This window comes from Xiphophorus maculatus, chromosome 2 (genome assembly GCF_002775205.1).
Source record: "Xiphophorus maculatus strain JP 163 A chromosome 2, X_maculatus-5.0-male, whole genome shotgun sequence".
NCBI classification, from domain to species: domain Eukaryota; kingdom Metazoa; phylum Chordata; class Actinopteri; order Cyprinodontiformes; family Poeciliidae; genus Xiphophorus; species Xiphophorus maculatus.
This window is the reverse complement of record NC_036444.1, coordinates 20,314,776-20,336,419: the sequence shown is the minus strand read 5'-3', so window position 1 is coordinate 20,336,419 and position 21,644 is coordinate 20,314,776. Positions and strand designations below refer to the sequence as shown.

Sequence of the window (21,644 nt, the reverse complement as noted above, 5' to 3'; positions counted from 1 at the left end):
ATAATCCAAAAAGCAGAGTGCTGCATTGAATCCTGCAAAGTCAAGTTTATGTCAAGTTTGGAAAGCGGTTTATGTCCGCATGTCTCTACATTTTTGTTAAGTCATTCTCCTGAAGGAATAACTTTCTTAAACTTTTTTTAAAAATTTAACCTCTATTTACCCTGTGTGCTGAATTTGAGTGAAGCAGGGTGAAAGCCTCCCCCAGCCTGTGGTTTCATTTGCTTTCCTGAGTCATGATGACAATGCTAACGGGCAGCTTTCAAGAATTCTTTGGGTGCACTGTTGTTTTTCTTATCACTCCTTATCACTTTTACTCAAAAATGCATGCTTATTTAAGGTCTCAACATGTTCTTTGAAGGAGGAATCTCTGAAATACACACAACACGTAACGCTGATTTAAAAGGACAACTCTTAAAAAACTGCTGGGATATTCTATAACCCAATTTGTTGCGACAGAGGTTTGGACAGTTTGAATCAAACTTTATCAAGAAACAGGAACTTCTGGTTAATTGGCCACTCCTGACTGCCTCAGGTGCGGCTGTGTGGTTATGTGTCTCTGTTTTGCCCTGTGATGGACTGACGATCTGTCTTGGCTTTGCCAATCGGCTAGTGGACATTGGCACTAGCTCACTTAGTGGGTGTAGAAAAGGGTTGGATTATTAATTTACACCAAAGTGTCAGTTGTTTAGAAATCCACATTACAATTTTTTTGAAGCTCATTTAACATTCGACTTTCATCTCTTTAACATATTCTGTTTGTTAAAGACTAAAGCCATTTTATGCTGTCAAACCAAAATCTCAGATCTGTGAATAATGTCTTTTTTCTTGTTGTTTCTGTAACTGCTAACAAGAATTGGAAAATCTTCAAAAGGCCTATTTTGAACTGTGGGAGGAAGATGCATTTCAGGAAGGCAGGACAAGCGCCCATGTTTTAAAATCATGCTGCCATTTCTGTCCGAAGAGTAAAGATATCCAAATATCTTGCAAACTTTGGTGACTTTTGGTTTATGATAAAATAGCATGTGGTATCTGATATGACTTTCTTTTTGGTGAGGAGGAGGGGGCGGACCTGCGCCCTCTAACTATCAAATTATGGGCAAGAATATTTTTTCATACACTGGTTTGTGAATTAAAACGTAGGTCTGATGTTGACATTAGAAAAACTGTTTCTATTTATATTTTCATAATTGTCCTCGCAATAGAGGGACAAAACCCGCCTTGCCCATAAACACAGAAATGCTTCGGCTGCAGAGAAACTTCTAACTTTAACTTCATCATTCTGCTAAAGGCCCGGTTCGCTTCAGGCAGTCTGAGTCGGTCCCACCGACAGATATAAACAATGTCTGTCTTTATATCAGACATCCTGATATAAAGACACGGTTCTGCGACTGTCACCGCGACACAGCTCAAAGCCCCAGTACCACCTGGTACCACCTACTGACTGTTCGCTCTGCTTCTCCGTAATGTTACTACCAGGTGGGTTAAAGCCTCTGCTGACTGTCAGCAGCAGAAACAGAAACTTTATGCCTGTTGGGGGAAAATATAGACTACATTTGCTTTGCATTGTCCCCACATGATGGCAATGATATAGTAGGATCCAATTAGATTCTTGATTAATATGGGTTGTTGCTATGTTGTTGTACGGTGGTTAAGATCTTGTTCAATGTGCCCTTTTTTAATTTTGAGCCCCTGCCCCTCCAAAGGTCTCTGCACGGCCCGGTTCCGCAGGAAAGTTTTGCTGATTAACAAACCAGCTTATTTCATGACCCAAACAGTTTATTAAGAGAAACAGGTGCAGAGAACAAACCAATCTGTTTGTGATAGATTTTCTCTATAATGTACACAATGGATTGTTTTTCTAAAATGTCGAGGCATTTTGGCTAAAGCACAAAATGAATAATAGTGCATTTTTATCACTTATTATTTGACGTTTTAAACAAAAGCAATGTTTTGTAGGTTCTATAAACCACAGTAATCGCTGGTGGGTTGAAACTGTAAGGTGTTAAATCCTGCAATTCAGAACTTTCTGTGAATGAATGAATCAATGAACAGGTTGAGTGTAGAAAATTGCAATTAGTGTTTCTCGAATTTTTCTTTCGTTTAGCAGCATTTTATAATTAATACCTTTTCTGCACCTTTATTTTCTATTGTGCTCTCTGGCAATGTTACTGCCTCAGGCATGTTGCCTCAGAGTGGCTCAGATGGGCCATGTTCAGAGCAGGAATAGATTACAGCACCTCCTCTTTGCTGCCTACACTTAGTATTTTCTTGTAAATGGAAAACACACACCACCTGGTACTGTGGAGCAAGCCAGCAGCCTCTAAACCAGGCCCAGACACATATCTCCTGGTCCTCTCGGCGTGCGGGGGCGGACAAACTCCTTTCCACTTGGTAAGAGTCTGAATGTCCCCTTACATATGTGTGAATTTCACTGCTTTTCTCTGCAGAGAGCATCGTTCCCATGCATGCCTCTTTGTTCTCTTTTGATAAAGCAGCAATCACTGGTATATGTTTCAGTTAGCAAAGTTATTGCTCATATTTTGGGGCGCTTGTTATCAGGGCAATAGTAATGAATTAAAAATAGTTGTCAGAATTCTCAAAACAAACATTTTATTTAAAAAAAAAACTTATTGCAGAACTAAGCATTGTTTCCACATCTAGGATAATTTTGAAACTTTAAAAATGCATTTCTTGAATAAGTTTCTTCTCATTGCAATCTTAAGGAATGTCAGGTTTATTTTTTCAATGCGTTAAGGTTTCTTAAATGTACTTTTACATCTACATATCTACCTAGAGACACTTTGAAGTTGCCAATCAATTAAACTCAAAGGATTTAAGCACAATCACTCTTAAGAAACCACACAGTTTTCTTCTTTAGCAAGGAAATGCAAACATCTGAAATCAAAGATGAACCTCTGTTGTTCCCATGTCCGTCTCCTCTTTTTTGTCTCTAACCTCAAAACATTTTAATATTGTTTCTGCCCTCAAATACAGCAAAGACAAACGACGGGGCAGGCAAAAGCACATTCCCAGCATGCTAGCTGCTGTCCAGACATGATCTGAAACAACAGTCAGAGCGAGTTTTCCACCCGCTTCAAAATGATGCTTTGTTGTAACACAGACAGATGGCCTGATATTACCCATCCTGCCTGTTTTTCCCCTTCATTTTCTTCCACATGCCCACTTGTTCATTGGACTGACAGGGCCCTGTTGCTTGCCATCTGCTTGCCACGTTTGGTACTCAAGCATGTATTTCCTGCTTGGGATGTCTCCTGTTGTGGCCACCATTCATCCCAATTTGATGCTCTCTTGTCATGAAATGATTTCTCACCTCAAATCTTACTTGTAAAGTGTTTCACCCCTATACCTATTGGCAATGCATTCTGACTTTTAGAGTAAAGCCACTCATGATGTTTACACTTGTAAGAAAAAGTAGTAGGTGCTTGACTTTATCTGTGCTTAAATTAAGTTGAGCAGTTGTTTCATCTTTTGTTCAGACTTTTCCTGGAAGCCAAACAGAATTCGATCAATACCTCAGAGTTAGCAGGCAAAAGATGTTTCACTTAAAGGATAATCTGTCTCTGTCTTCATAAGAAGGCTTCTTTTCTAAAGGGACTTTTCACAGAGCCTTCTTACAAGCATCTGGTCTTTGTGGCTCATATTTAAAAACCAGCAATTACATCTATTTAAGCTTAGTCTAAGAGCATAGTCATAACATATCTACTGTTGAAATGTCAAAAAAACAGAAAATATGCAGCTGGGTTTCTTGAAGTTGTTGTTTTTCGAATGAGAAAAAAGGCTGTGGACTGTAAATTATTCAATATTTGTACCATAATCCATATTTTCTTAGAATGTGAAGAATGAAAATATTTAATTTGGCATCTATTAAGTAACACTGAAAACATTTTAATATGTTTATTACTCAGTGGGTTCTCAAGTAAATCAGTCAAGTTTGCAAAGGAGGTCAACATCCTTAGTTTCATTTTCCTGCAAAACACTTTACATCTCAGTGGATTTGTTTGTCCTCTTGAGTAAAAAAAATTAAAAAAAATCACTAGGGCTTAAAAAGCTAGAATAAAATTTCATTGTGCGTTTAATAGGAATCCTCATGAAATAGATGGGAATAACTGTAATTTTCAGCTTCAATGATCAATCAAGCATCAGTTTTTACAAAGAAAAATTGTGTAAATTATTTCAACAATAAGGCTATAAAAGCAATAATAAATTGGCATTATGTGTTTAATAAGAATAATCAATAAAAAAATATATGGGAATAACTATAATTTTTAAAATCTTCTTCAGTTTCTAAAGTTACCACATCCTACAAAGCTCTTTCAGCAAGAATGATTTTGGGAACCTACATATTTATGTGATTGAAGACGTCTCATAGTCAACCATTTTTAGTATCGGTGAGGCCTTTATAATGAAGCAAAACGACACACAGAGATAAAAAGCTATTTAAAAGAAATACTAAAAATTAAGACCGATCGGGATTAGCTCTCACCCTGCTTTACTTCTATAATGATCATTTATCAGTCCTTTGTTAAATCCAGGCTTAAAACTTTTAATCAAAATGGTTATTTTCTCAATCAGTTGTAACAAAAAACACTCAAAAACTTTCTAAACTCCATAATAAGGGTTTTTCTCACAAGGTATGAAGATGTAATCACCTAAAATCTGTATCACCAGGTAAAAACTATACAAAAACATAAAATCTACACAAAATTCTTACTTCATCATGTATTATGATTCAGTGATCTCACTTGTTAATAAATCTAAGTAATACACCTTTTCTTTATAAGCTTCACAATACAAACACATAAAGCAGATCATTAAAGTTGTTGAATATTTAAACGGACGATGAAAGGTGGCTTTCACATTTCCCGACTTGGTTTCATTTTTAAGTCTCCCCTCTTGGATTTCTGCCTGGATGAAGTACGATCAATTCCCATTCTGCAGTGATGAGTAAGAGCCCAAGAGATGCAACTTCCTCCACGCTGACAGCAATTTGCATTCACACTGAAAGCAAACATCTTAATGGAAAATTATCTCTAAAAACCTAAATGGCATTTGAGTGATATTCTTAGTTCTTCCTACTTTTTGAATTAACTTGTACACAATTTCCTGCGGCGCCACCGGATACGAATGTTTGATCACAAAGGTCAATCGGGGACAAGAACATGCTACATGGCTGTGGGTTAATGAGCAACTCTGATTTTGGCAGCTTAGTTAAGCATGACTACTAATGACATATACTAATTTAAAGTCCCTACACAGAGCTCATTGTTACCCAGTGGTGGTAGCTTAACCCTGTCAGAAAATTGAGAGCAACCCACATGAAGGGCCAAGACCCTCATGTTATGGAAATCTGCACAACTCCTAATGTCACTGAATCACTAAAAAGGAACATGATCTGTAGAGATGTAAGCACACTAACAATTTTCTTCAGTAGTTCTTGGAGCAGCGCCTCCGCAGGCGAGGAGGGTGAACAAGTTTTTCAAAGCGTTTGGCTCGTTTGACACAGTGCGGCGTGAAAGTGAAACACACCAGCTGAAAATGTACCCGACGTACATTTGATTACAAGCAGACTGGGTTCAACAACCCCACCGTGTAATGGAGAGTTGGGGCAACGCTTGGATCACGAGGTAAATGCTGACCTCTGGTGAAAGAACATTTCAGGTGCTGTGACGCTACGCAGCTGGAATGACGGATACCAAGAAAAAGGTGATGGTCTTTGTCCACATTAGCTGGAGAAAAACCTTAATAGAAAGGTAGCAGCTGTGGAAGATAGGCCCATATTTCCTGTCAGAGTATCGGCAGCCGGCCATTAGCAGCGAAGTGACAGCAGCAGGATCTCTGACAAGAACTGACTGGGCCCAGCATGGGAAGAAAGGTGGCTCTGGTGCTGGCCCATTATTGCAAGTGCTGGAAAGAAAAGTGAGGAGAAAATGAGCATAGAGAGGAACTGAGAGCAAACAAATGAAATGGGTGATGTAAGAAAGCAATATCTTTATTTCATGCTGTCTGTGTCTACAAGTAATATTGAACAATATTCTTATAGAGTTTATTTATAGAATTAAATTAAATGGAAAGCTTCAATCATATGAAAAGAATATATATATATTTTTTAGCTGTTTTCTCTTGAGCAAATTTTAAGTCCTGCAGCTAGATTGTTCTCATTGCAAAGAACAACTTGGGATGATAGTTTCATGAAAATGCAACGAATACTAAATACTCCACAGAGAAGAATGAAACTATGTGAGCCTACAGTGAGCTGCTCACACGACATTCTCTGCAAGTCCCTTGAGTCTCCAGCATAAAGGAGAAACATAGAAGGAAAATAAACAGGTATTGTCTGGGCTGACAACCACAAGGTCAAAGTTCACTAACTACAAAGCATTACATTGCTGTTAGGCGTCATCAGCAACTTTGTGTCTCTGTAGTATTAGAGATTCATGATATGTACACATATTTGGTTTTCCGGCTTTATTCTGGATTTTTGCTCAGTGAACTGGGATACAATCAGCCACACTTTTGCTAAAATGTCATGTTTGTGTGTTTTAATGAAACTGAGATTCAAGTCTTTAATGGAACATATATCTTGTTCAAGTCAGTTGAAAAAAATTACTTCATTTCAACTAATTTGAGAAAAATATAGAAAATAATTGGTTTGTATAAACATTGATGAAAGCTTGAGGGTTTATGTGACACTATAAAGTTAAATGCAAAGACAATGTTACAAGGATTAATTGTCTCTTTACCAACAAATCCTTCCATACTATTTCAACATAACTCTGTGAAATAAACACACAATTTCTGTTTTTTTCTAGTTCATACTAAAGGTATACAGTGGTACAATAGATAACTGTTTATAACAAAATCACATGGCAGGTGAAATGAAGCATCGTTTCAACCAGCAAATTTGTCTTTACATGTGTCTGTCTTGTTGGTTATTGGAGTCGTGTTTTAATGGACCTTTATATATAAAACAGTGCATGAAAAAATCAAGCTTTGTTTAATCATAACAATATTCTAACACGCATAAGGTCAAAGTTGGCAACTCTCAAAATGTCCCTCTTTTTGCTTCTCTCATGGCCTCTTCCTCATTCCTGGGCTTTCAATGGTTTTTAAAGAACCCATCATAGCATCAAATGGCAACAACCTCTAAACTAGTAAACTTGCAGCAGAAGATTTCCTCGACCAATTTTGTGATTTTTGCCTAGAGAGAGTAGGGTTTTTTTTTTCCAATTATCGGTTGCTTATTAGATGTGCAATTCGATGCAGTTTTGCTCTATTGTACAATCTGTTTTTGTCATATTTAGTTGATTTTACTTGGACTAACTATTAATGTCAAACAGTATGTCTAAATGATAAAAAGATACCAAATGCCAGTGTTTATCACAAAGTGGTCTTTTGTTTTCACTGCTTCAGCCTTCAGAGGCTAATGGTATTTGTGCTCCTTGGCAGGTCATTTCTTTCAGTTGTCTGTTGGGACCCTGATGGCTCCTGAGAACCAGGATAAGGCTTTTTATCAGCGAACCGTAAGTCAAGGAAACCCAAGTCAATGACAAGATCAGGCTCCCAAAAGCACTTACCTTTTGATGATTCAAAGACAGACACAAACAAAAAAACAGTAATTAAATAATTCTTTCATCCCTTGTATCCATTCAAAACTGTTATTTAATAAAGAATCAGCTAACTCTGTGACCCTCCCATTGGTCTGAGTTTACAAATCTGCAACTAAACTCCTCAAAAAAACAGTTACAGAGTAAGAAAGCACTACACCTCCAGTCAGATAGATTCCCAGCAGAAGGAGCATATTTGGATGAAATGAGAGGATAAACAGAACGCTGTGATGAGTGAGAGTGTGTGGGGAGAATCCGGAACATGTGCATGTGTGCGTCTGCGGGGCGTGTGTGTGTGTGTATGTGATACGTGCTCCCCCCCCCGAGAGTCAGCCTTTCGCTGCACTTGTCCCTCTCCTTGATGGAGTGGGGACCCCCATGCAAAGCTTCGGGTTCCCACGCCTCTCTGGACAATCTTTGACACTGCAAACGTAAACAGATGTTGTGTCGAAACAGGAAGTGGCCTGCGTCTGAGGGCCTGATGCAGCAGAGGTTGTTCGTCTCCGTGACAGAGAACAGCAAGGAGGTCACAGCCCCGCCGGAAAGAGCTGGAGAGAGTCTCTCCCACGCAAGTGTTTGTGGGGGGTATTTCGGATTGAGAGCTCGATAGAATATTTCCGATCCAACACTGAGGTTAATTAGTCGACTTCACCTTGTTGCTCCAGAGACATCCTGGAATACAAATCTAAGGCAGGGCGAACCGTTAAAAAGAGGCAAAAAATAAGTGACTGACTTGGACAAGGAGGGAAAAAACAGGTGAAAAATCTCAGCCATGCTCTCTTTGTTAAGTGATAACAGCAGGACTCAAACAAGCAAAAATCAGAAAGCAAACAAAATCAAGTGCAGCACAAGAAGAAGAAAAAAATGAACCCAAGATTTTGCATGGTTAAATAACAAATGACATGCATTTCTTGTCTGAGTTGAAAAATCGGTTTCAACTCCAAAACACAGAGGGTCATTCCTTTTGATTTATGATGCAGCACTCAGTTGTGCTTGCGCAGCACCAACCTGCGGCAAAATAAGAAGAAACAACTTTATGAACTAGTTTGTACTCACTAAGAATCTGCATTATGCACTAGTCCGCAAGTAAACTGGAGTCTGCACAGACACAGGGACTGGTATATGAAATCTATATTGACATTTTATGAAATTGCTCACATATTTGTAACTTATAAAATCAGTACACTGTAGGGAAAACTGTTCAACTGAGGGAAATTAAGTGTGTGTTGGCGTGTGAAGGACTTCACCTTCATGCATTGTATAAAAACTACATATTTTGTCTCATTTACTTGTACTAAATGCTTCTTTTAATGAATTAATGGTCAATGTATACAAATATGGGACAACTCTCTCTAACATCAAGACATTAGTTTTTACAAGCTGTAATCTGGTCCTTCATGTTGCTTTTGGAGTGATGACTTCTTCCTCTCTGAGTGACCTTTCTGACCTTTGAATACAAGACTAATTCAAAATATGGTCAGAGGATCTACAAACACTTCTGTCTCTGGATAAGCACAGCTGGTAGGCAAACTAACATTCAGCTGTCACTACTTCAGTTCAACAAAGTACGCTTTACCTTGCACTTGAAATATATGCAGTTGTTTTTGTTGACTTATGACGTAAATACATTAAAGTTCTTTGTTGGCATGGAAGAAAAGTGTGGAATAAATTAAGAGTATATGAAAACACTAAAAACACAACATTTCCCCCCTCCACAACTACGATGTCAACATAATTTGTCCACCTGAAATCTGAACCCAGGATCTACTTGCATTTTTTTCTTTTGATTGGCTCTCCTGTTCCAGCATCGATTTAGGGTTAGGTGAATAATGAGAGAAATAGGATGTGCTGTTGCTCTTATTAGAACTACACACACAAACCTGAGCCAGAGCAGCACAGCGAGCAGCATTTTGTTTTCCCCATTGTTAACAGATCCCACATGCCCATGAGGGGATGAAACCGAAGCTCCTTGGGTTTTTTTTTAAGAGGGCACTTTCTACAGATCCAAAAACAGCAGACCAGCCTCTCCATTAGTGCTTCAGTTCTGGGGCAAATCACAGTGGCATCGTATGGGTGCACGATGCCAGCTGCACAGAGGAGATAAAGTGTCTAAGAGCGGGGTGCTCCGGTTCTGCTGGCTCCTGTCCTGCTGCTGCATGAATACCTGCTGATGTTTGGCTTGCATTGCATGGACTTACTGACCAGCGAGGGATAATACATGCACATTTTCTTCATCACACCCAAGAAAGAGAGCCTATACTTCTGACAAATATGCCACAAGTATGCATCAGGGGAGGGCGTATGAAGATATTCAAGGCTTTCAACAGGCAAATGAACACAGCAGATCCAGGAACATCTGAAGGCACTCAAGAGTGAGAGGAGCAAAAAAAAGCTCTAGTTGAAACCAGACAGCAAAGTAAAAGAAAGAAAGTCGTATAAAATATTAATGAAATGAAATGAAATATTAACTTCATTCTTTTATTGAACTCTAAGGTTTGGTAAAAGCTATTTTTTTGGTGCAGAATCTTTAAGACGTTTTCAAATAGAAGGATTTATGAGTAGCCATAAGTGGGCTCAGGCTATAGGTAAACATTTTTTCATATTGTTGAACCTTTAAATTTGCAAAATATTTTCTGCAAAAAAATTAGACATACTGCATGGAATTTTGGTCATTTTCCGGGTTTCTACTTTCTTAGATGAATGATGCAATAGAATTGTTTTTTCAAAGCTACTGTACAACAAGAATTGTTGGAATTATTGATGAATAGACAGCACCTTAAAACCAAAACCTGCAAACCAAAAAACTGGGGAGGGAGGAAACAAGGCAGTGGCCATTTTGAGGTTTGTTAAACAGCTTTACTGGTTAACATCTGGGGAAAAGTTATTAGTTTTAAAGGACTGTTTTTTACATCCAGTAGATTGTTGGTTGCTGATGTACTATGGTTAGATGGTGAATCAGATTTAGCATTGTCAGCTATCCTGCTAGCACAAACCAACATAATTATTATACCCTTTAAGCTAATATCATTTTAACTAATTTGAGCTTTTACATTGGTTTTTTCATACTGCATGCAGTATGTTTTTTTTGTAGTCACCATGCTAGTGCTAGCTTAGATGCTATACTTAACATTTTAGCTAGCTTCAGGTTTTTTTTAATCTAGTTTTAGTTTTTATATGGATTTATTTTACTGTAGGTCAACCTGCTAGCCTTGGTGCTAGCATTACTTTTTTAGCTAGCTTTGGCTTTTTAGCTAATTTTTGCATTTACATGGTTTTTTTTCACTCTGCATGGATTATGTGACTGTAGGTCAACATGCAAGTGCTAGCCTACATGTGATCATTGGTATCTTAGCTAGTTTTAGCTTATTTTACCTTATAAACCGTTGTGACCTTAGAATTTAGCTTTGTAAGCATTGTTCTGCACCAATAGTTCCAATACTATTTGGAAATAGTATTGGAACATTCAGCATACAGCATTCACACTGCATTTTTGCAGGAAATGCACATTTTCTAGTTTTATTTACAGCACAAGCATTTATTCATTTATTATTATTATTTTGTTTCTGGGGCTACTTACAGACAATGCTGAATACTTTCCAAGTGCTGACAGCTTGCCATTGGTGTAAGACCAACAATAAATATGTAAATTTATATTTTTTTATTATTTGATTGATGTTTGATGCCCATTGATACGATGCTTTTACATCATGGTATATTCTTTCTAAAGACCCAAATGCTTTACTGAATGATAAAGAGAGTTTAGGAATGAAATTTCCCATTTTGTCATGAACTTCACACCGTTGTTACCTGTACAGGTAAAGACTCTCCTCTTTACAATCGTCTCTCCATATTATGTAATGTGAAGCTTTCATATTTGATTTACTTCATCTTACGAAGAACGATGCTCTGTGCATATCACCTGGAACAGCAACTTGAATCTGAGTGTGATCCAGTGTCCTTGATTGTACCAAATTACAATAAAGGTTTTTCCTCTACTCCCACATTAAAAGGGTTGACATTGGTGTCAATAATGGACTCCATCAGGACTCTCAGACCGACTGGCTGCTCAGCTCATTACACCACTTCCAATATGCATCAATGCAATGCAAGTGGGACACTGAAAGTAGATGTTACACATTAGCATTCAGTGACTAAATGTTGTTTTCTGACATCTCCTGAAATTGCAGTTTTTGACATTCAAACAGAGAGGGAAATGTTACATCCTGACTTTTTTCAGCATGAATGACATTTTGAATAACTCTGTTCTGGCCTTTCACATTTTCCCCAACAAAATGTAGATCTATCTTACTACAAATCTTATGTAAATCTACTTTTGTTGGCAAAAGCACTTTAAAAATCACAGCACCCTGGAAAAATGATGTTTCAAAATCTATGAATTTTGAATAAATTAAGTGTTTTACCATGGAAATATTGTTCTAATAAACTGAGTGGAGCAAATATTGTTCCAGCCTTTGGAGCGAAAAATAAATATGTGCTAAAAATATATCTATGAAATCAATTCACAAGCAAACAAACTGTACCAAGTAAATTCATACAAGAAATATTCAGTTAACTTATAATACTCATGATCTAATGTAAAGTGGGCCTGTATCTCTTTTCAGTGTTGAGCAAAACAGCCTCTGATTTTGTCCAACAAGTGGCCTTTGGAGACAGTTTCATATGTCCAACCTGTATGGCAGCTTGTTTTGTTAAAAATAGGCTGTTCTCTTGCTCATTGTGTGCCATGCTCCAGCAGTAAAGAGGGGCAAATTGTGTTGTAACCATGCCTTTTATATGAGTTATTGATTTTTGACGAAAGTGCAGTGTACTTCTGGTCGTTTGCCTGGGATCTGCTTGTTTTCAAGTTAACAAGAGCGCGCTGATTCTTCTACTCAGTTCAGTTCAGTTTATTCACAAAATGATCTTGTGTGCAACACACAAAAGACAAGCAAGCCCTGCATTAACCTTTGCAAAAACAATTCAGATCAATCCCATTTATTATTCATAGGTGGATAGATACTGCGATGGACTGGCGACCTGTCCAGAGTGTACCCTGCCACTCGCCCATTGACCGCTGCAGATGAACACCAGACTCCTGAAAGGATAAACATTGTAGAAAATGGATAGGTGGGTGGAGGTCGATGAATAAACCAAGTCCCAAAAAACGGGATTTAAAATTCTTGCACCTCATAAAAACATGTCGGTGCTAGCTATGAGAGTGTCCTGAATTTTCACTTCCTTCCAGTTCAAGCCAAAATAAAGAAAACTTATTCCATGTACCTCACCACATTTTGAGAACTTCTAACGCAACTGTGCATCATTTACCATCAAGAAGGGGTTTAAGATAATCTCTGAGTTAGTCATTTGTTAATAATCTGAATGCTATTGAAAAGTTAATGCACTCAATTCACCACATGAAACACATTATATAGATAAATTAAATACAGACAGATGTTTTCAAGCCAATATCTCTGTTAATGATGAGGATTTTTCATTGCCAAACTACAGTCAGACTACAGTTCTGAAACATCGCAGAAAATTAAAATCCTTCACAACTTCTCTTTCTGTTTGCTGATTGGTCCAATTGAAATTCTAACAGAGAAATCCCCTTCCATGGGAGAAAGCCCAGATGGAGAACTTGAGGTAGATGAGAATCAAGAGGAACAGCATAAAAAGACGATGGCCAGGCTACACCTAACACTAACTGTAGTGAATCTTATTACTATAAAATTAAACTGTTCAAGGACTCTCATGACGTTTGTACCTTTAGATAAAGAAGAATTAAGTGAAGATCAATATGACATAATTACACAAAGGTTTCATTCAGGTGAAAAGTATGGCTTTTATCAGCCTTATTTGTTAACCATGACAAAGAAAAGGCCTTCATCAAAACTTGGCCTGATGCTGACATGTGCCATGAGTTTGACACATGTTCTCTACTACACATGTAGCATAAATTATCACAAAATTATCATATTACTAAAAACAATATATGTCACACACCTTTACATTAAATACATCTTAACTCTGTTAAGATTCCAAGTTACTCTGTCATTTTTTCTAACTATAAATCTGGACATTTTGACTTATGAGTACATAGGAGGCATAATTAAAGTATGTCCATTAAGCAACCATCCAGCGCCAAAAGATAAGAGCCTTGTTTTGTTTGTTTGTTTACTAATGCAAAAAAATTTAAGAAAACATTTCTGTGCAAAAGTGTTTAACAAACACTTTTGCCTTTCTGAGAAGAGAGAAAAGTTTTCTCCATTGTCTTTAAAGGAAGGATGTGTTGCCAGGATAGCCTCTGGTCATAGTTGTACCTGACAAAGGAACAGAGGATGGTCAACCCCCTACTGATCGGATCGAGTTACTAAATTGCCACTATCAGTCAGAACTGCAGCACTCCATCTCTCCTTTTTTCTGACTTCAGTCCTTCTTGCATTATCCATCCATTTCTCCCACTCAAAGCTGCCAGAATTGATTTCTCCTCTGACAGCCCTGTTGTCCCTCGTGCAAAGACTTACGTAAGTGCAAAAGAAATCAGTTCAAAACAAATGTTGCTCCTCTTTCCCGCCTCATAATCCTTCACAAACACATTACCCGTTCATTACATGGTGACAGATCCGATAATTACAGCCATTGCAGCATTACCTTATCTTTAAAAAGTCTGTGTCTCTGCAGCATTGTTGCGCGTTTGCACGCCGACATCAAAAGTCTCAGAGCAAAACACGTTTGGAACATTTTAAACAATTCCCTAGAGGCTTGCACAGGCAGCAGTGGGGAAGCGAGGACAGAGGCAGAGCTACGAGAAACACCTCCCCTTGCTGGTGAGAAAAGAGTTAAGCCTATTACTGCAGACCAATCAGGACTGGGGGAGCACTGCAAACCTCCGCAGTAAGAGAGAGAGGAAGAGAGAGGGGGAGCAAGGATGTGAGGGAGGAAGAGGAGAGCGAGAGAGTGGGAGATGCAGAGATACCGGGAGTGTGATGGTTTGCACTCTAATTCAGAGGAAGCATAACAGAGTTAGTTTGATGTAGATTACTCACATAATCTAAGCTGATGACAAAAATGAAGACCAGAGGAAGAAACAAAAATGTCACATTTATCCATGAGGGATAACTCTTTGCTGGACTTCTTCGAAACGGGACGCATGGAGAAAACACAGAAGACTCTTGGCTGCTCAAAGAAAATCAGGTGTGATTCCTTTAGTGCTCCTTGAAATCAACAGGAATCATCACCAGTCGACCTGCAGCTGTTGCAGCGATGGGAGGAGAGGATACGGTGTGGTGACCGGAGCGGCTCTGGAGCCTCTGTTTACTCCGCATGGTGAGCTTTGCTGTGTTTTGATAGGACACTGCACACTTGTAGGCTTGATTTAAAGTCAGACTATAAATAATGAGGGCAAGACGGCAGACATAGCCCTAAGTGCACAGTCTTGGGTCCGGCACAGTTGAATTGTTTTTTATGAACAATGAGTCGATAAGCTAAAGGTTTTTGGTGTCTTTACTTTTAAGTTTGTATGTGTGTGCATCTTGTAGTGCACATGCACTCTGTGAAACAAGAACTTCAACTGAGCGCTTTATTACAGTGTGTGCAATCACATCTTCATGGTATAGAGGCATCACACTCACCAAGCATTTCCCCTGATGTTTCAGTGCGATTGAGTTAAGTGAAGGAATCTTCTACGGCTGGAACAGCCTTGAAAAGGGAACAAGACGTTTCTTTGACGAGATTACATGGATAACATGGAGTGACACACAAAGTAAGCGTGTCTTTATGACAGACTCCCAAAAGGGATCACTCTGTACTAAAGCTTCAAGGCAGCCAGTCCGGTCATGAAAACTGAATGACCACTGCTGTGCCTTTATAAATAGCAAAATGTCTGCCAATAAGTCTTGCATCTGAAGATGAGATGTATTGGTACAACAATGACGTGAAGTCCATGTAGTGCCGCGGAGGAACTCGATAGAAGATCAGAGGCTGCGTTCTTTGTCATTAAGAATTTCCTTGTTGCTTCTTTGCTGATAATATGTTTATAGTCACTCACACATCCCCCCCCACCTTCTCCCTCTGCTGTTTCTCATTCCCCATCTCACTCCCTCTGTCACTTACTCTCCTTTTTGTTCCCTTTCTCACTTCAGGTTACTGTAATCCAAAGACATACCAATGAAGGATATACAGATGAGGTCCTGCTCCGCGATTTCAAATTGATGTCAGAAATTGCTGCTCTCTGGCTGAAGAAGTGACTTCCATTACTTCATGATAATGACCTTTTCATACACTGCTGAATCGAGCCACAATGCGTCCACTTACCGGCGATCACATGTGTCATGGTAATTGGACATCCATGTGGCAGCAAAGTCTCCAATGATTTAGAGCGCTGCCTGTTGAGAGGAAAACTGGAGACCTGAGCGTGGTTCACAAGTCAATGTTGGCTGGAGCCAGAAGAACAAAGACTGGTGTGAAGGCTGGAGAGTGAAGGCCTCTTCCATTAGCGCTCCCTGGGGAGGCAAAGGCCTCGACACCGTCTGGATGTACTGACCTATTCCCAGCACACTCTGAACACCTTGCTGCATACAGCGGAAAAAACAATACCCTGACAGCTCTTTCCTTTTGGAGTTTATCCTAACGTTTGGAAGCAGTTTACGACATTTACACATGTAAGACACATATCTTTATCTGTGAGCCGGAATAAAAACAGAAAAGGAACAAAGCACACATCTGGGTGCTCTGTGAGTTACATATTCCAGCACTGTGCTAAAGAAGACTTTTTAAAAATGTTTTCTTGGTTGGCTTGAATCGCTTCAAATTGGGAATATAATATTTTTAACAGAGGAATCCTCTGACATCTTACACTTTTTTCAACTGATTTGTCAATGCTTACATCTTCCTTAAAGCAAACCTTCACTGACTACAGCTCTTGCTTTTTGGCCGTGGAGCTCAGACAAAAAAGCTGGAGTTTTTGGCGAAACACTCAGGTGCTTTTGTGCACCTCTGGGATGGAGTGAAAGGAAAAGCCTTGCTGGGGGGGCTCTGCTAGAGCGGAAACATTTCCACCGGCTATGTTTGGATGCGAAGTGTCTCTCTGTGGATCCAGCATGGACTGCCTGCTTTGATTACACAGTCCTGGTGTTCAGATAGTTCTGGAGCAAAAGGTAATTAAAACTACTTTTGCTCTTTTCCTGTGTTACCTAGAATAATGTTGGGGAATAATATTCACTGTGTGTATGCAAAGCAGTTGTTGCAGTGTCTGCAGAGCTGCTGTTGAGGCTTTTTATGATTACATAAAATCAAGACCTTCTCTTTAAATGACTGAGATCTTTTGTGAGTTTATTTAAATGAAACACATTTCAATTTCTATTTTTGAGACTCGGAGACATGGAGGCATATTTAGTCAGAGTGGAGCTCTTTTTTTATAAGTCACTCTGAATATTTCTCAGTAATAAAAAATGAAATCTATAACCAAATCACACTTAGCTATTTAAGCAATAATAAGCATTCACATAAGATACTATGTTTTAATGGTATACAGTCTAAAGATGCACCAAGTGTATTTCTGAGATGTGATCAGTCAGCCGGAAACTCAAAAATCTGATGCATACTTTAGGGACTGTACACAGAGTCGGGTATTTACAGTTACTAAAAGTTCTGTAGCGAATATAATGCGGAGGCAGCTTTAAATGGCTAATTCGTAATCATTCTGTCTTTAAACAATAACATCCACTTCTAAAGCGATACCTCTCCAACACATTTAGTATTTAAGGTACTCGATTAAAGACTGCTTTTACCAGGAGGGCTCGTAAAACATGTTTTGAAGGCTGTTACTTCTGATTTTTAAAGTCCAAGCGAAATCTCCTGAAAATGTTTATTAGCACAATAAAAGTGGCAAGTGGGCCACTAAAGTCTGAACGATGCATCTCTGTAATGCATTATCGGTAATACATATGGTAAGAAAGCAACTGGCAAGGCAGGTCAGGACATTTAACTAAGACTTATCGTTAGTGTGTTGTTTTTTACAATGACATCACAAACTCTAGCATTAAATTTTATGGTTTTTTGTGTTTTGTTTTTTTACTGTCTAGAAATGAACAAATACAGACTTTTGTTACATCTGCTCTATAAGTTCTTTCTTCTTCTACCTACTTGCAGGATAATGCATATTTTCCCCTGCCGACAAAAAGAAGCCACCATGAGCAACGTCACGGTCACTGACAACACTGAGCCCATCAGCAGTGCCATGAGTCCGGCGGCCCCCGACCCGTACCCTTACCCTGTTAGCTTTCAGATCTCCCTGACAGGCTTCCTGATGCTGGAAATACTGCTAGGTCTGAGCTCCAACCTCACAGTGCTTGCACTTTACTGTATGAAGTCAAATCTCATTAGTTCTGTCAGCAACATCGTCACCATGAACCTTCATGTGCTGGACGTTCTGATCTGTGTGTGCTGTATCCCCTTAACCATTGTGGTGGTGCTTCTCTCCCTGGAAAGAGACATGGCCCTCATCTGCTGCTTCCACGAAGCCTGTGTCTCCTTCGCAAGCGTCGCCACTGCTGCTAACGTGCTCGCTATCACCCTTGATCGCTATGACATTTCTGTAAAACCGGCCAACAGGGTGCTAACCATGGGTCGTGCGCTGGCACTGCTGGCTTTGATTTGGGTGCTGTCCTTTGTTAGTTTTCTTGTTCCCTTTATTGAAGTAGGCTTCTTCGCTCAGGACCACACTGAGTTGAACCAGACAGCGTTGGAGAACGGGGTCCTCAGCAACGAGTACTACACCGAACCTGGCCTCTATTATCACTTGCTGGCTCAGATCCCTATTTTCTTCTTTACGGCAATTGTTATGCTAATCACCTACTCAAAGATCCTGCAGGCACTCAATATTCGCATCGGTACACGTTTCCACGCATCACAGAAGAAAAAGGCTCGCAGGAAAAAGCGTCCGTCCATGACGGCCATGTCAACACAACAGGAGGCCACGGATGCATCCCAAAGCAGCACCAGCCGCAATCCCACACTGGGCATGCGAACCTCCGTCTCCGTCATCATTGCCCTGCGGCGGGCTGTGAAGCGCCACAGAGAGAGGCGAGAACGGCAAAAGAGGGTTTTCAGGATGTCCCTGCTGATTGTGTCCACCTTCCTGCTGTGCTGGACGCCGATCACGGTTCTCAACACGGTCATCCTAAGCGTGGGCCCCAGTAACCTCATGGTGAGGTTGCGACTCGGCTTCCTGGTGATGGCTTATGGGACCACCATCTTTCACCCCCTGCTCTACGCCTTTACAAGGCAGAAGTTCCAAAAGGTCTTAAAAAGCAAGATGAAAAAGCGTGTGGTGTCGATCATCGAGGCTGATCCTACACCTAATAACGCAATCATTCACAACTCCTGGATTGACCCAAAGAGGAACAAAAAGGTGACGTTTGAGGACAAAGATGCGCAGCTCAAATGTCTTTCTTCTGAAGATGTGGAGTAAAGAAGCTCGTTATGTTGAGGTGAAACACAGCCAAAGCAGCTAAAAATGACTTCAAGCCATCATGAAAAAGGGAAAATGGTATTCCAAAGCAGTAATGTAAAATACGATGTGCAATATGATGTACAAATGTAGAAGGTGGATAATTTATTACTATTTATTGAGAGTTGAAATAAGTTTCATAGATGTATTATTGTACTGTAGATATTGCATGGCCTTTTGTAACAGCAGCAACAACACATTATGTACATACAGTTACATGTACAGAATAGGTTATACGAGATATTTAAATAGAGAGAGAAGTCGGAATTGCTATGTAAACGTATATTTATAATAAATTTTGTGTTCACATCCAATGCAGCTTCCTATTCTCCACTCCCTCAGGAAAGATGTTTGTGAGTCGGTAGCAGCTGTGAGATTGCACACATTTATCTTGTTGCCACTTTTCTTTGACACCAGTCCCAGCGGTCTCCAGCGACCTCTAACCTTATTGCTTGGGAGCGTTTCAGACGGAGGCTCTTATACTGAAATTTGACAATAAATACAAGGCAGCAACAAAGACAGGTCATATGCAGTGCAGGTGAGAAGCGTACGCACATCACAGGCATAAACATGTTCAAGGAACAAAACATGGTGAAATGATCATGCAACAAACAACTTCAAGGATTTCTAACGACCAGATTTGGGAGTACATGTTTGAATTTATAGGAGTCTTTCTGTCATCCAGAAAAAATATATACTGAGGTTAGAAAAAAATCCACATACTACTCTACTGTAGTTTTGTGTAATTGTCTTTTTACAAGTTTTAGAAAAAACAAATGTGTCTTGAAGCTATGAGATTTAATTCTTGATTTATCAGCATTGAAAGACCTAATTTAAATGGGTTCCTTTCCAAGAACGGGGTTGTTTTTTTTTTTTTTTGAGAGGTCTGGGTAATTTTCAAAGCTTAATATTTGCCCATTTTTTCCATTCAAACACCAGATTTAATATGTGACCACTATCCTTTTTTAACCACCGTCTTGTGTTCAAGGTTTAGCCTGATGGCCCTAATTGGCTCGATGCTACTGTAAACAGGAAGATGCTGGAACAATTGTCCCTCTGTCCACCGTGAGGACAGTTTCATTTCAACATTGACTGAGAGAGTGCTGACCAAGACAAAAGCGTCTGCTCTAAAATTAGCACCTTTAAACTTGGATCAAATGTACAGCTGCCTACACAGGCTGTCCCTTTGCCCTCTGTAAAATTGAATACAATAAAATGAGACAAAGATTAAGCTTTTTGGCTACAGTGACAAGCACTTTCTTTAGGGTCAAGGTTGAGGCTTTCAAAATCTGAGAACACTATGCAATCTGCCAAGGATAGCGGTTGTAGCATTATGCTGATGTCTGTTTTGCAGCACAAAAGGGATGCTGGAAAGAAAAAGTCAAACAACTTCCAAATTCTTTACCTTCCCCTCAAATTAACACCTGGACGGTTGAAAATTAGACACAAACCTGGACACACAAGCCGCAGAACAACGATCGCAGTTTCACAGTAAATCTGGTTTTGGAATGAGTGAAGCTTTTGACTGAAATAGTTGCTTCCTTAAACCCTTTGAAAACATGTGGATTTCACTTAAAAGCTGAGTTTATGCCAGGATGACGACACATATGAATGAGCTCTTCCTGTTTTATTAAGAGCACGGGCCAAATATCGAGAAATATTCCAGAGCTTTTGCTTACTGTGAGAAAAGGTCTGTGCTTTTTCCACAATTTCATAAAGAGGACCTAACTAGATACAAGTGAAGGTGAATGCATATATTTTAACCTCAATGTATACTTTGACCTTCTGTTGGATAAGAGATGATGGGTAATAATTTAAATTTGGTGCAACCTGTTTAAGTTTCTAAAAGTCACAGAAGCAGCAAAATAAAGAATGGTTCAAACAAGTCAATAAAAGCCCTCTATTAGTTAGATATTCATGCGCATGATGAGAATATGAGTACTGTACGCAGAGAAGAGTAGGGGATGTTGGTTTTGAAATAAAAAAGAAAAAAACATGCTCAGGAAGTACTGTTTAGAGTTCGCCAATCGCACACGCATTCCACAGACACAACAGAGCATCGTGCTTCTCATCATCCTGGCTGACATAAACCAGATGTAATCTCATTCTGGTCTGCCTCTTCTTTTTTTCCTGCCATTGATTTTTTGTCACTGAAAAAGCTATCATAGCCTAATTTTAAGAAGATGAATCGAGTGTAACACAAGGTAGAGCAGAGACTGTGACTGTTTAAATTAAAATAAAGATTTTAAAGAGAATAAAAATGTTTATTACTCGCCTTCGGCTGTAATAAAGTACTTCACTACCTGTATGTGACTAATAATGCATGCTTTTTATCATATGTCAACGAAGGAGGCAGTGCAATTGTTCTCCCTAAGTTATTGCAGCTTTGTACTTTGGTCTTAGTGATAAGCTTGCCCTAAATAGGCGGAAATATTCTATCCAACCAGCTGCAGAAGAGTTTCAAAAGAGAAAAAAAGAAACCTCCATCTACTGACATTCACTGTGTGCGT

The 21,644-nt window shown here is 39.3% G+C and overlaps 1 protein-coding gene across 1 annotated transcript; it reads left to right on the top strand.

Annotated features, from left to right (window-relative positions):
• The first annotated feature begins 14,540 nt into the window (after positions 1-14,540).
• LOC102225076 (probable G-protein coupled receptor 22) lies at positions 14,541-21,460 on the top strand. The gene is made up of 3 exons (XM_005796276.2): positions 14,541-14,951; positions 15,767-16,780; positions 17,775-21,460. The coding sequence occupies exon 3, from the start codon at positions 17,779-17,781 to the stop codon at positions 19,093-19,095; it is 1,317 nt and encodes a 438-aa protein (XP_005796333.1). The 5' UTR covers positions 14,541-14,951; positions 15,767-16,780; positions 17,775-17,778; the 3' UTR covers positions 19,096-21,460.
• Positions 21,461-21,644: the final 184 nt, after the last annotated feature.

Excerpts from the sequence above, each read along its gene's own strand:
- LOC102225076 (XM_005796276.2), top strand. The coding sequence starts at position 17,779 with ATGCATATTTTCCCCTGCCGACAAAAAGAAGCCACCATGAGCAACGTC.